Source organism: Labrus bergylta, chromosome 5 (genome assembly GCF_963930695.1).
Source record: "Labrus bergylta chromosome 5, fLabBer1.1, whole genome shotgun sequence".
Taxonomy (NCBI): Eukaryota; Metazoa; Chordata; class Actinopteri; order Labriformes; family Labridae; genus Labrus; species Labrus bergylta.
In genome coordinates this window covers 12,929,405-12,944,371 of record NC_089199.1, presented here as the reverse complement: position 1 = coordinate 12,944,371, position 14,967 = coordinate 12,929,405, and the positions used below count along the sequence as shown (strand labels likewise).

The 14,967-nt window shown below is 44.2% G+C and overlaps 1 protein-coding gene across 2 annotated transcripts in view; it reads left to right on the top strand.

Annotated features, from left to right (window-relative positions):
- bsnb (bassoon (presynaptic cytomatrix protein) b) overlaps positions 1–14,967 on the top strand; it is a 66,158-nt gene that overhangs the window by 47,283 nt on the left and 3,908 nt on the right. The window contains exons 5-13 of one of the 2 annotated variants that reach the window (XM_065954851.1): positions 385–6,693; positions 7,975–10,063; positions 10,431–11,248; positions 11,502–11,613; positions 11,718–11,864; positions 12,078–12,130; positions 12,381–12,497; positions 12,878–13,009; positions 14,321–14,377. In XM_065954851.1, coding sequence (XP_065810923.1) covers positions 385–6,693; positions 7,975–10,063; positions 10,431–11,248; positions 11,502–11,613; positions 11,718–11,864; positions 12,078–12,118 — 9,516 coding nt within the window. In that variant the 3' untranslated portion in view covers positions 12,119–12,130; positions 12,381–12,497; positions 12,878–13,009; positions 14,321–14,377. The remainder of the gene's footprint in view (positions 1–384; positions 6,694–7,974; positions 10,064–10,430; positions 11,249–11,501; positions 11,614–11,717; positions 11,865–12,077; positions 12,131–12,380; positions 12,498–12,877; positions 13,010–14,320; positions 14,378–14,967) is intronic. The other variant, XM_020642366.2, reaches the window with a different exon arrangement.

Here is a 14,967-nt window from a genome sequence, read left to right as displayed (position 1 = left end):
CACTGTTTCAAGATTAAAATTGAGATTTGTGTTACATAAGGAACATAAGGAATTGAAGAACTCCTGAGATAAAAGATTAATGCTTGGGTTGAGTTTAGCCGGTTAGTGGTATTACGTCTTGTTTGATTAAGGGTTTGTTCTTTCTAAGGAACCTCTGATACTTACATATCTTAATATAATACTATTTCAGTTGCCCTAGGTCCAATGCATTTATTGGTATCTCCTTATATCATAACATGCTTATGAAAATGTCACTGCTGATGATTTTAATGACGTAGTTTGAGGAAATGTTTACACTAACAATGTTACAGATCTGGCCATTGCTTTATTTAGAACAATTAATTTTCTCCACTTCTGACCTCTCATTTTTGTCTCTGTCTTTAGGATTACAACAAATCAAGTACACAGAGTTTAAGTGACACTGGCTACTCCTCAGATGGGATCTCCAGCTCTCATGGGGAGATTACCGGCCAGATTCGGGAAGAAGGAATTAAGCTCAATGAAAGGGGGGCTTCCATACCCTCAGAAATCACCAAGCTGGAGAGCTCCATGAAGCCTCTACTAGAATCAAAGACAGCCTCAGACCAGAAGCACAGGCCACATTCACTGTCTGTTGGACATGAGCGAGATTACAATCCAGATGATGACGGAGCGAGGGATGAATCAGAAGATGACCTCAGTTGTAAGCTTCGCCATGATTATGTGGAAGACAGCAGTGAAAGCGGTCTCTCACCATTGCCAGTAAGACAGAAAAAGTCACATAAAGAACTAACAGATGAGGAATTCATGAGGAGGCAAATTATGGAGATGAGTGCTGATGAAGAGGAGTTGGAAGAACATGGAAACCAGAAGAGTAAAAGGGTACATAAAACAAGTGGGGATCTGAGCAAGGAAAGACGACGACTCTCTCACCAGTCAAATAGTTTTGAGGAAGATACCAAGGCATCAGAAGGTGCTTATAAGGTAAACGAAGAAGAAGATGTTGTAATGGCTGGGGGCCTTCGGCGGTTTAAGACTATTGAGCTGAATAACACCAACAGCTACAACCGAGAAATGGAGCTCAATACTGAGCATGACTTGCGAGAACCAGAGCTTGAGATGGAGAGTTTAACTGGTTCTCCTGAGGAGCGTTCCAAGGGAGAATATTCATCTACCCTACCTGCTACCACTCCTAGCTACACTTCTGGAACATCTCCCACATCTGTGTCATCCATGGAGGATGATAGTGACAGCAGCCCTAGTCGTAGGGCAAGATTAGAGGAGGCAAAGCAGCAGAGGAAAGCTCGACATCGGTCTCATGGGCCACTGCTGCCTACTATTGAGGATTCATCTGAGGAGGATGAACTCAGAGAGGAAGAAGAACTACTTCGAGAACAGGAACAAATGAGAGATCTAGAGCAACAGAGGATTCGAAGCACTGCACGAAAAACAAAAAGGGACAAAGAAGAGCTAAGGGCACAGAGGCGCAGGGAAAGATCCAAAACTCCCCCAAGTAATCTCTCTCCTATTGAGGATGCATCACCAACCGAAGAACTGAGACAGGCTGCAGAGATGGAGGAACTTCACAGATCATCATGTTCTGAATACTCCCCATCTATGGACTCGGAAGCAGAGGGCTTTGAGATTATTGGTGGAAAACTTTACAAATCCGGAAATGAATATAACCTTCCAACTTTCACATCACTCTACTCCCCCACAGAAAAAACATCAGCAATGTCACCATCAGATAAAACACTTAAAAGTGCAGAGGAGGTCTACGAGGAGATGATGAAGAAGGCCCAGCTCATGCAGAGGCAAGGACAAACAGTTAATCAACACAAAGGTTCTTCTCAACCTGATGGTAAACATCATCTTGATGCAGGAACATCCCTAACCCCTGGCTCAAGTCCAACTCAAATTACAGCACCAATGTCCTTCTCCACAACAGGTAGTGATCCAAGAATTCCAGGAATTCATGCAGCTCAGCATCTATCTAAAGAAACACAAAATAGGATGATGACGCAGAGTGCCAAAATTGAAGGTGTTGTTGGAGTTGCCATGACCAAAGCACAAGTTAGCCAGACTACCACCACAAAACAGACAGGTAACACAGTGCCTGCTGGCAACAGAGCAAGCTCTCAGAGGCCAACACAGGCATTGCCTGATCCAGGAGCCTCCTCCCTAACCTCCAAAGTCTTTTCCCTTTTTAAAGGTCCAAGCCCCCCAGTCTCTCCCACTACCTCTCCAGCACAAAGTCCAACGCATATGCCATCTGTAAGGCCCACTGGTGGTAGTGGCAGACAGCTGCCCTCTTTGCCTGGTGGTCCTACATCAGCAGCAGCAGCATCTCATGGAGCTCAAACACCTCAAAGGGCAAATTCACCACGTCTTGCAAGACAGCGGTCCTCACAAGATTCACCAGTGATGGTGATAACACTAGGCTCTGATACAACTACTCCTACCAAGCCACTTACTGTAAATTCTTCTACTTCCCCTCTGTCATCACCAACACAGGCCAGTTGTAAAACCTTGTATAGCTCAAAGCCCACTGGGACAAGTTCCCCAACATCACCACAAATGCATCCATCACAGCAGTCTCCAAAGCATTATTCACATATGGGCCAGAATGTTGAAAAAGTAAATGTTGGTATTAGCACCGTGACCACAACTGCACAAAGCCTGTGTAAAATCTCCAATATTCAAAGCCCTTCAAAGAATCTTGGTCACAGTCAAACACATCAAAGCACTAATGTGGTAGATCTGAGGGCCCCAGTGAGGCCAGCTCCAATTATAATGACGGACCAGGGTATGGATCTAACATCCCTTGCCACTGACACAAGAAGATACTCTTTAGGAACAGAACAGCCATCTGTTCGACACACAGCAGTCCAACCTCTTATTATGAATCTGAATGCACAAGAGCAAACACATATATCTTTATCAACACCCACCACAGTAAGCATAACAGTTGCAGGTTCTATGTTTATGACCCAGCCCAAACAACAGGTCGTGTATGGAGATCCTTTGCAAAACCGTATGGATTTTGGGCAGGGTGTTGGATCAGCTGTGTGTTTATCCCAGAGTAAAACACCAGTTAGTGACCCATCTATTCCCAGAATTGATGCCTGCCTTGAGAACCTGGGTATACAACAGCAACAACTCCAGTTACAGCAGCAGAAGCTTCTGCAGCAACAACAGCTCCTTGAGCATCAGCTCCAACAGCACCATCAGCAATCCTCGTTTGCTCGTTACAATTTAGCTAATCAGGTTCAGCCACTGCTGATGAAAAAAGATCTGGTAGTGAGTCAAACGAGCAGTGCCCAGCCAGTAGTGACTGCTAGTGTCATTCCTAGAGTGTCCCCCCAGGCCCCACCTCAAGGTTCTGGGGTTCCAGCTTCTAATGCCCCCCATGAAATCTATGGTGGAATTGCCTTAGAGCTGAAAAACAAGCCAACAGTAATGAACTTATCTACAGGAAAACCCCATGTTATGATGGTGCAACTTGATGAGAGTAACACATCACAAGGGAGCACAGTGACTCAACTGGTAAAGCGAGAGGAACCTCCTCCCACTCCTCAGGTCTTGGATCTTACTGGACAAATCAAATCAGAAAACCAAGTGGCTTGCTGTGATGTTGTTTACAAGTTGCCCTTTGCTGGTTCCTGTTCAGGGTCATTAACTCAGAAGCCTACAACAGTATCCTCAGACAAAACCCCCACTACAGAAACCTCTCAAGCAGTGCAGCCTCCACATCTACCACAGTACAATGTCAGCCAACAACAACACCAACCTCAATCTACACAAGGAGGGCCAGAGGAGCATAAATCCTATCAACCACCTGTCGTCCCCTCAGGCAGAATCCAGCCCTCCATGTCTGATACTAACTTGCCTTCGATGACTGATGCTAGTCACTATCAGAGTAATGTCCAGGGTGGTCTCGCAGTGGATCTTAGCAGCATGAATCAGGCTTATGATGGTGGATACCTTGGTTTGGGAGCACAGTATGGATCTTACACAGACTTGCGTCATCAGGGAGATTTTACTGGCCCTTCATTACCCCTTCGCCGATATGGCTCCATGTCAAATATCAATTCTGACTATGCCTACAATTCACGGGACCTATCAGGATCACAGGACACTAATCTGGCTCAGTACAGTGCAACCACTGCTAGGGAAATAAGCCGCATGTGTGCAGCTCTTAATTCTGCAGACCAGTATGGGAGTCGTTATGGAAATAACCCTGAACTGATACCATATGGGGCTGGACGGGGTGGATCTTTAGCTCGGCTTAACCTTCAGCAAAGCTTAGCATCCATAAGAGCAAACTTATTGTATGGCCCAGATGGAAGAGCAACGGCAAATGGCCAAACACTGACAAACCTAATTAATGCAAGACAAGCAAGTTTACGGGCCTTGTACCCTGCTGCTATGAGAGGGGGTGATGGCATGATTTATTCTACAATAAACACTCCAATAGCCTCCACCTTGCCTATAACTACCCAGCCTGGCTCTGTCCTGCGACCAATGCCTAGAGGAATTTACAGAACATACCCCACAGGTGTCACTGCTGTACCATTGGCTAGCCTTACCAGGTTACCTCAAGTGACTCCCAGAATGCCACTGTCCACACAGGGACCATATTCCTTCCCTCCTCCAAACCAATATCCTACTCCAGCTGAACCCCCAGGATCTATGCCTGATGTAAGCATTTCACACCAGGAAACTCCTGTATACCTTGGAAGGCCTCTAACAACAGTTGCTCCACAAACAGCTGCCACTATTCCACCTACCCAAACTGCAGCACACTTAGGACCCCAAAATGTACCAGTTACTGGTATGCAAATCATGTCAGAACAACAGACAGACCGCACTCAACAAAGTGTTCCAACACTATCTCAGCCTCCAACTGTCCAGTCAGTGCAGGCCCAAATGCAGCCACAGCAGTTACCTACACAAACTGAGCCTTTATCATTGACTCAAACCCAATCTCAAGTTCAACCTATCAGTCAACTGCAACCATTAGTTCTGCCACAGGGCCAGCCTCAAGCAACACCCCATGGTACTGCCCTAGCACAGACTTCCAAACCCTCTCCTCCCATAGATTCCCAGAAAGGTAAGGAGGAGGAGAAACTTAGTCAGCAACAAGAGCACATGCTGCAGCTGGAGCGAGAGCGTGTTGAACTGGAGAACTTAAGGCAGCTCCGCCTACATGAAGAGCTTGAAAGAGATCGGATGGAGCTTCAAAGACACAGAGAAAAAGAACAACTCATTGTTCAGCGGGAGATACATGAACTGCAATCAATCAAGCAGCAAGTCCTTCAGCAACAGCAAGCAGAGCGGGAAACACAGCTGATTATGCAAAGGGAGCAACTAGCTCAGCAAAGAATGCAGCTTGAACAAATTCAGTCTCTGCAGCATCAACTCCAGCAGCAGTTGGAGGAGCAGAAAAGGCAAAAGACTGCAGCAGTGGAGGCTGCTGCTGCTGCAGCAGCAGTAGAGGCCGCTGCAGCAGCAGCAGCAACAGCAGCAACATCTGCGCAGGGTGCTATTCAAGGGGTTGTTGTGGGTGGAGGGCAACCTCAAGGATTTATTATCTGTGATCAGAGTGGCCGAGTTATCCAACAAGAGGGTCAAAGTGTACAATTTTGGCAGGATGGGCAAGTGGTTCAAGCTGTAATGGCTGCTCGACCTATTCATAGTTCTGCATCTGAAATGTCTTTGAGAAGCACTGAAAAACAGGCAGATTCCAAGATTATGAAAAAGCAGAATTCCATGCCTGGGCTGAGGGATGGCTCAGAGGAGGAATCATTGAAGAGGATTACAGATAGCTGTGTGCAAACTGATGATGAAGATGGAGAGGATAAATTTATGAACAGGCGAAGAAGAACCAGGCGCATTGCAGACTGCAGTGTGCAGACTGATGAGGAGGACCAAGGAGAATGGGACCAGCAGCCCGTAAGGCGCAGAAGGTCTCGTGTATCAAAGCACTCTGAATCCAGCGGGGAGGCCAAATCAGAAGGATCATCCAAAGTTGCTTCTTCTAGTATAGCTATTCAGACCACAAATGATTCGTCGTGCCAAACAGAGTCAGAGCAACTAGGCAGGATTTCCCCTGCAATCCACATTACCATGGCAGAAACCTCAAAGGTTGACCTATTACATTACATAGCAGCTCCTGAAAGGACTCACAAAGGAGAGAGTCTTGCCTGCCAGACAGAACCAGAGTCTCAGTCCCAGGGTGTTGTCGCACCACAGCTCAGTGTCCCTACAACTATCAGTCCATACTCAACAAGTCTTCATATAGTAGGAGCAAACACATCTGACTCGGGCTCTCCTAGACTCCAAGGAGTTGCTAAATTTGAGAGGAGAAAACCAGACCCCCTGGAAATTGGCTATCAGCAACAACAAAATGAATCCCCATCTCGCCAGCCCCCTAAATCTCCCCAGGTTCTATACTCCCCTGTGTCTCCATTGTCTCCCCATCGAATGATGGAGACAACATTTGCCTCCCAGGAGAAACTTAACAAAGCCCATGTTACACCCCAGCAGAAGGCATTTACTGCTGAATCACCCCAACGTCACCAAACACTACCAAGACCCATAAAAAGTGTGCAGCGCTCCATGTCGGATCCTAAACCTCTGAGCCCAACATCAGAAGACCCAGCCAAGAACAGGTTCTCCCCATATCATCAGCAAGCTCTATCCAACAGCCAGGTACGATGCCATCACTTTTTCCCATAAACAGAAAATATCAGTTATTTATATTAATGAAAAATGACCAAAATAAGAATAAATAGCCTAGATATTTGACTGCAATTCACTACAAGGATTTTTATTTTTCATTTTTAGAATAACAGCACTTTTTTCAATCAATGCTACTGTGCATCATACACAAAGTCCTTATGTGTTAAATTTAAATACAAGCATTTTAAAACAAGTATTTTGATGTTAATTGTCTAGTATTGGTAGAATGATATTGTGGAGACACAGCTTTGTATGGACATGGATTCTCACACAGGATCTGGCAAGGAGAGGGTGACAGAATGTTCTTTAGAGAGCAGCTGGCTATACCAGAAAAGCTTTTCCCATCATCCTTTTCTGCTGTGTCTCGTCCCTTATCTTTCCCTTCTTTACTATTTTAGTCTTTTTCTCCCTCTCTTTCTGGAATATCATCTATCTGGCAAACATTTAAGAGTTGCCAGAGGGACATACAATGTGAAATCCCATTGTTGCTATGCTGTCTGCCTGATTGTTAGCAGATGGTTAAAATGTATTTAATTGCATCTGCTGTTACACCAAAATCAGAGAATATATATACATTTTTCAACTAAGGTCCAATTGTTACTTTAAAAAAAAAAAACAACACAGATCCACGATTCACAATTATTCTGACTGTATAGAACTAGCAGAGATATTTTTCTGTTTAGTTTTATTGTTCATAGCATTGGTACTGTAACTACATGAACCTAGACACTCAAACACAGGTTTCTTCTTTTGTATTTGAAAATCTCACATTGACATTCCACATTTAGAACATTGAACTGGAGTAGCAAAAAGACTTATTGGTAGAGACAGATTTTATTATTTTTTCATAGAACGGATACACTTTTAATGTGTTTAGTATTACAAGCAATATGGATTAATTTTCACTTAGGCATATATCAACATGTAACAGAATTGATAACAATGATTGCCACTATTAACCATGGTATTTAACATTGTTTATCAGCAATAAAATGAAAAATCACAGTCAATGTATTTGTCTTTGTCAATGTATTTGTATTTAAAAAAGTACTGATGAAGCCATCATCTCTGCAGTGCATATGTTTAACAATTGAGTAGCTTGGCAATGTATCTGGCTGCATAGCATATTACTCAGGTCTAGGGATGAAAAATGTGCAGAACCTCTGAGTTACCAGTGTACAGCAATATAGTCAAAATTATTACATTCTGCTTACAGCTCAATGTTTCTTGATGTGTCTCTCCTCCTGGCAGATGGCCTCCCTGCAGCAACAGAACTCTCTGATGAGAAAAGTAAAGAGGACCCTCCCTAGCCCACCTCCAGAGGAAAGTCCACTCCCCATTGTTACTCCAGCCCAAATGTACAGCTCTCCTGGCATGCCACAGAGGGTTCTACCCAGACCTGGCCAAGGAGTCACCAAGGCGGGTTTGTTGAGTGAATTGAAAGCAGTAGAACAAGAGTCATCAAAGCTTCGGAAGCAGCAGGCTGAACTTGAGGAAGAAGAAAAAGAGATTGATGCAAAACTTCGGTACTTGGAGCTAGGAATCACCCAACGAAAGGAAACAATGGTGAAGGAGAGGGAGAGGAGAGAGCTGGCCTATCTGAGATGTATGGGTGATGCTCGGGACTACATGTCAGACAGTGAGCTTAATAACCTTAGGATGGCAGCTGCAACAGGAACCTTTGATGCTAATGGTCTGCTGACGAGGCCTAGCACTGCACCAATGAGCCAATTTACTAATGACCTCAATTCAACCTCCCAGTATCCCTCAACCTCATCCTATATGTCTTATCCTTACCCTCAAAATCAACAATCAATGCAGCAGCCGGGCTCAGCTTACCAACAGATAGGTTTCCAACCTCCCCAATACCCTTCATCTTCTGCACCCCAGCCAGGAACATTCCAACCACATCCCCCACCAGGCCCTGGCTACCAAAACCAGGGAAGCTACTCCTCTCGCATGTATGCACAGTCCTCCTACCAGACAGACCTTGGCATGCAGCAGCACAGTCACCAGGGCTTCCATGCACCTGGTCAGCCTATGCCAGGCCAGAGCCTTCCTTACCCCAGCCCTAACGCCTACCAACCGGGTCTCTCCTACCAGCCCCAAGCAGAGATACTTACCATCCATCAAAGACCTCGGCAGACATCCTTGGCTGACCTTGAGCAAAAACTCCCTACCAACTACGAGGTCATCAGCAATCCAGCAGTATCAGTAGCAACATCAGCTCCAGATACCAACTTTGGCCCTGTGTACAGCAATGCATATGGACAATATCGCCCCCCAGAGCCAGGCCTAACTCACCCTGTAGACAGCCCAACCTCTGCTTATGCTTCTGATGGACTCTACACCTCCAACCTGGAGCAGAATATTCCAAGGAACTACGTCATGATTGATGACATCAGTGAGTTAACAAAAGAAAATACCAGCCAACCCAGTGATGCTCTGGGCCATCCTGTGGCAGGACGGTATCGCAGTGAGAATGGCCCTGCACGTGGAAGTGCCTATGGTAGGCCTGAAGATGAGCCTCTCGATGCTTATGGCAGACCTACAGGCACAACAGGTTACCAGAATACAGCTGACAATCGCACCAGCACCACAGTAAGTGGAGGCTCTTCCTATTATTACGATGATTATAAACACACATCACGGAGCAGTTCCAGTAGCCACAAACTCAATCCAAAGAATCTTGCACCTGCAGTGGTTTCATCTAAACGTAGTAAGCATAGGAAGCAGGGAATGGAGCAGAAAATTTCTAAATTCTCCCCTATTGAGGAAGCTCGAGATGTGGAGTCTGACCTTGCCTCCTACACAATGACAACATCAACTGGAGGCAGCTGTACCGTTGTGTCAAGATCAAAGAAGCTTCAGGATGATGCCACTTATGGGATCAAGAAAAATGCCTATGAACACCAAAAATATTATGGCACCAGTCGTGAGGGCCTTGAGGAGGAGGACCGTATGTACAGCTCTGGTAGATCCAGGTCTACTGGATATGGTATGGACAAGATCTCCTCCAGAGATGCCACAGGCCATAGAAGTAAATCCTATGAGAGGGATGCCATGGAGCGATCTCAGAGAAGCAGCCGTAGTGGAAGGCCTCCCATGCGCCAGAACTCAGAAGAGGAGAGCCCACTTAGTCCTGTTGGGAAGCCTGTAGGCATGGGAAGAGGCTCTGGCATAGCAGATGCCAGTGATGCGAGGAACCAATATGGCTCCAGCCATTCATTGCCAGATGTGCAGGACCATCACAAGAAAGACCTGCCCAGGAGTCATGTATATAAACCAGATGATCCTTACCTCGTAGATGATATGCACTGTGCTGTTTCTGACAGCGAAGGTAATTGGTGCTGAACAATCTGTGCTGCCTGACATTTGTTGCTTTAATCGGTGCTGGGAAAAGACTGCATGCCAAGTGTGGGAATGTAAGAAGAGTACTATAACTTTTTTGTGTTGTTTGTGGAATTTTCCCAGCTGTATATCAAGCCAAAATTGCCTGTTATATACCTAAGCTTATGCATGATTTTTTAAGTGTGAGGTAATGTCTGTTTTTAAACTTTTTGTTTGTTTGTCGGACTCGTTGAGAAATTGCATGGCTCTTGGCTGTAGAGCATGTTTTCGCAGTTTTTTTGCATTGCTTCTATCTGCATGCCACTCATCTCTCCACAAAACTGAATTGACTAATAAGGTTTGTTTTGGTTTAAAAGCCTATCATTTGGGACAAGAGGAGACTGATTGGTTTGAGAAGCCACGGGAGGCCCGTTCTGATCGCTCTAGGCATCATGGAAGTGGAAGTCACTCATCCACAGGTAGGCGTAGTAAACATACCTACCATGATTATGACGAACCTCCAGAGGAATATTGTCCCCAGGATGAGTACAACCAACAGCGCCACTCCTCCTCCACATCTCGAGATCACCGTCACCATGGCAGCAGTTCTGGTAGACACAGCTCTAATCGCCACAGCTCAGATGATCCCAGGTCCTCCCGTTCTACCAGGACAAACCCCAAAGATCCATCAGGCCGCTCTGATGGTAGAAGTGCAACGTCTACACAAAGAAGGGGATGTCCAGACTCCCGTTCTGCCCAGGCAAGCCCGCGGAACTCAGGCGACTTCTCTCGGGACTCAGCCTCTGGTCATCACCATGGCACTGGGGGACGGAGCCAGAGGCCACAAGGAGATCGCACAACCTCCAGAAGGCAGGAACCATCTGTAGCAGGGCAGAAACCACAGCAGCCACCCCAGGGCCATGCTGGGCAGCAGCGGTCAGGTGGCCAGGGCCAGACTGGGAGACCGACAGGCTCTGAGCAATTTGATGGTAACCAGCAGGTCCAGCAGCAGCACCAGCCAAGTGCACAACAGCAGCAGCCTCTGCAGCACAGCCAGACCCCTCAGAGTAGCCAGCCGCCAACAACCACTACAGGAGCAGGAACAACACAGCAACAGCCGAAATCCAGCCAAGCCCAACCACAGGGCCGTCAACCAGGAGTTGGGTCTGCAGCAGGACAGGCGACTACGACAGCGGTGAGTAGATCTTAGCCTGCTTATACTTTTCATACATGTTCATACAGAATTTTTCTTAAGGATGTACCACTTGGAAATCTTGTTTGGTGTAATAGAAATAACTTTTCAAAAGTATAGATGTAGAAAAAAAAGTGTCATTTTTTTCATTTGCTCTATTAGATTATATTTTATAGTGAATTGAATATAAAATCAAATCAAATACTATGAAAAGAAATGTGATTAACCCCATTTGTCTCCATTTAATTAATTGCAGGCCAAAATGGATGCTACCCCTGCAGCAACAGCCACAGGAATAAAACCAACAACTGGAGTGCCAACAGCACCTCTGCCTATGAAAACATCCACACCTCCTCTTACAGGCATTGGTAAGCTTGCTTCGCACAAATACAATTTACAATGAGCACAGGTAAATGAAGACATATTGAAATGGTGTCATCTATACTTTTGTTCTCTTTTGTTTTGTTTAAAGGCTCCAAGGCAGCCCCTGTTGGGATCGGTAGCAAACCTGTAGGTATAGGCAGTGCTGCAGCAGGACAGCCACCTGCTGAAGGAGAAAATGTTCTCAGCAAAATCTTGCAAGGAGGGGCAGCCGAGCAAGCTGGAAAACTTGGAGATGGTACAGTCATGAATATTAGTAAATAAATGCTTACTGTAAAATAATGCCTAACTTTGGATCTAACAGCTATTTGAGACAATGAATTGCAGGTTTTGTTTACAGAGTAGTTCAATAATTCAGAAAAAGTTGAGATACAAGTAAGCCGTGAATGTTTATATATTTTGTTTGTATATTTCTTATTTATTGTATGCTCTCTTCACGTTATACTTATAGCATTATCTGGCCTTGGGAAGAAGTTCACATCATTGTGGTGAACTAAATAGAGGGTAAGTGAATGTGTGTTGTTGGGGGTTGTTTAGTATAAAAGAAACATACTTTAACTAAAATGTATATTTTTTTAGGACTTTTAATTTAGAAGCATTGATTGATGTTATGGTGTGTGACAACAAATGGCATTCTGCTGTATAAACAGAAATTATGAGTTTCTTCCCCCTTGCAAATAATGAATGTTAGGGGAATGTTAATATGAACATATCTCTTGACTTTACTGAAAATCAAATCATTTCCTTCTTGTAGGTTAGGCAGCATTGAATTGAGATGGACTGGTAGCTTCGTACTTGAAAAACCTATGAAACTTCATTAAATACATTTCACACCACAGAGGAAACAGAGAAAGAGATCCTGAGCGCATCAGTGAGTACCTCATTAACTCATCTTTATTCATTGAGAAATGGATTCTTGGACATGCTATTTTATCATATATATTGTGTCAACCGATCAACTAAGCAATTGGAAACTATGTTGTTGAACAAAAAAAGTCAGAATATTTAATTATGTGTTCAACCCCTTTAGTGACATTTTCATCATGTAGAACTTCTATCTGTGTAATCTGTTTTGATGAAGTAACTTAGTAATATGTAGTTTGATCAAATATGTATCTTAATGCTCTATAAGCAAACAATTGCCCTTGTCTGCATATTGGCAAGACTCAAGCTGACTGATTACTGATAAAAAAAAGAGTATGTTGGATGTGATCCATTGTATCTTTAATTTTCCCCAAAATTACTGAACAGAACTGGAATCAAAGGATGCCTTGTCAGCACTGAATTCCCCAGACATGGGCACACAACTGAAGTGAATTAAATTAAGGACGGACGCTTTGTCAGCAGGGGACAGGGGGACAGGAGGACAGAGGACACCCAAAAGTAAGTGAATGCTTGCATGACTGTGAACTTAGGCCGTATCATTTAGTGTACACCATTGACTGTAACTGCGATGAAAGATCGCATCATCAGATGGAAAGTGCATCTGCACGTCTTTCCATTGTTCAACACAAAACCCAGCAGCTTGACTGGTCTTCAACCTAACCAGAAGAGCACTCCGTTGTTCATCTCCCTCCACTGGCTTCCAGTTACTGCTTGAATCAAATTTTAAACCCTGCTGCTCGCTTACAGAACCTTCCTTCCTTACTCTATCATCCAGGTCGACACTCCCTCCCACCCACAATGCTCTGCCAATAATAGGCATCTGATCCAACCTTCACAACAGGGCCTAAGTCTCTAACTAGACCCTTCCCAAGGGATTAATAAAGTTCCTATCTATCAAGTCCCTTTGCACCTTTAAGTAAAAGCTAGAGACCTTGCTCTTTCATGAACACCTAAAACTTAAAGATGTTAATATGATGATATTTAGGATGGTTTTGATGCTGATTAGAATTCTGAAGAACAGCTGTCGATGTTGTGCTTTGCCTCTGTGCACTGCCTGTCAGCACCTGTGTCTGATCAGACTTATATCCGTTCTTTGCACTTACTGAATTTGTTTCCTCATCTCAAGATCCCTGCTTGTGTTATGCTTGCTCTGTGATGAAGGTCACTTTGGATACCACTACACCTGGCATACATTCTAGTATAAAAACTACAGATTTAACCTACATATGTAAGTGTTGCACATGTAATCATAATACTTAAAGTGCAGTGAATGAAAGTAAAATAATAATTATACCCAATTATAAACTAAGCCTGTAAACTCACAATAATATAGTGTACTATTCCTGCTGAAATATACTAAATCCAACACAGTGTAGTGTATATCTAAATAAACATAATAAATTAATGTTATAAAGTCAAGTAAAAACACAGAACATACAAATGTACTTTGTGCAGTAATTAAGGTTACAATAATATAACACCATATAGACTTCACTCAATCGCTGCTTTGGCAGGCGATCGTGACCACATCAGCTCATGCTCTCACTGTCGCTCTGCTTCACACGTACACCCACATCCATGTCCCCTTCTGTCTGGCAACAGACCACCACTAACATATCAGTCCCATTTCGTCTCGTAAATGTAAACAAAACATACCTGTCATCAGATCTCTTTTTAGCGCGTTATCGTCTTGTCTTGGTCAACAAAAACAATCTACCTGTGCATTGCTTCTTTGTACTGCCTATAAACTACTGTGTCTTATCAGAAGCTGTTTGTTGGCCCTTATTGACATCATTTCCTCCTCTATAGATCCTTGCCTGTGTTGTATGTTCTCGCAGATGTGCATCACTATGGACAGTGTGTCTGGTAAATGAAATGATAGAATTATAGTAGAATTGTAATGAAACCTGTTTTGAAAAGATTGATTCAATGTGTATTTGGATTTTATAGTTTGACCCATGTCCCATTTGTTAAAATGGAGGGCTTTAATGCCTATACTGCAGCCAGTCAATAGGGGGACCTCCAAATATTGTGGCTTCATCTTTTTATAAAGTCTATAGGGTACACATGTATGTTTGATTATATATATATATATTGTCATGTTGCAGGATTTAGGGCTGATTTATTTTAGTTTGGAGTTTTTGCTTGCTTCAGCATTAGTTCAATGCTGTGTCAGGTTAGGTATCGAGAGTCATAGTCCCCTTCAACCTTCAGCTGCTGAGGTGAGAGGCCAGGGGAAAGGACAAGGGAGGACAGTACTACTACAGCTTACTTTTGACTTCACACCGCTCCAATAATCTGGGCCACACGCCGCTATAATTAGCCGGAGAAGGCTAACCATGGCTTTGCTTTAATGTCACACACGCAGCGACACGTAGGGACATGAGCACATGCAGGGACAAATAATCATGACTCATGGTAAGAATCACTCATTAAATGGAAGAATGAGCTAATCA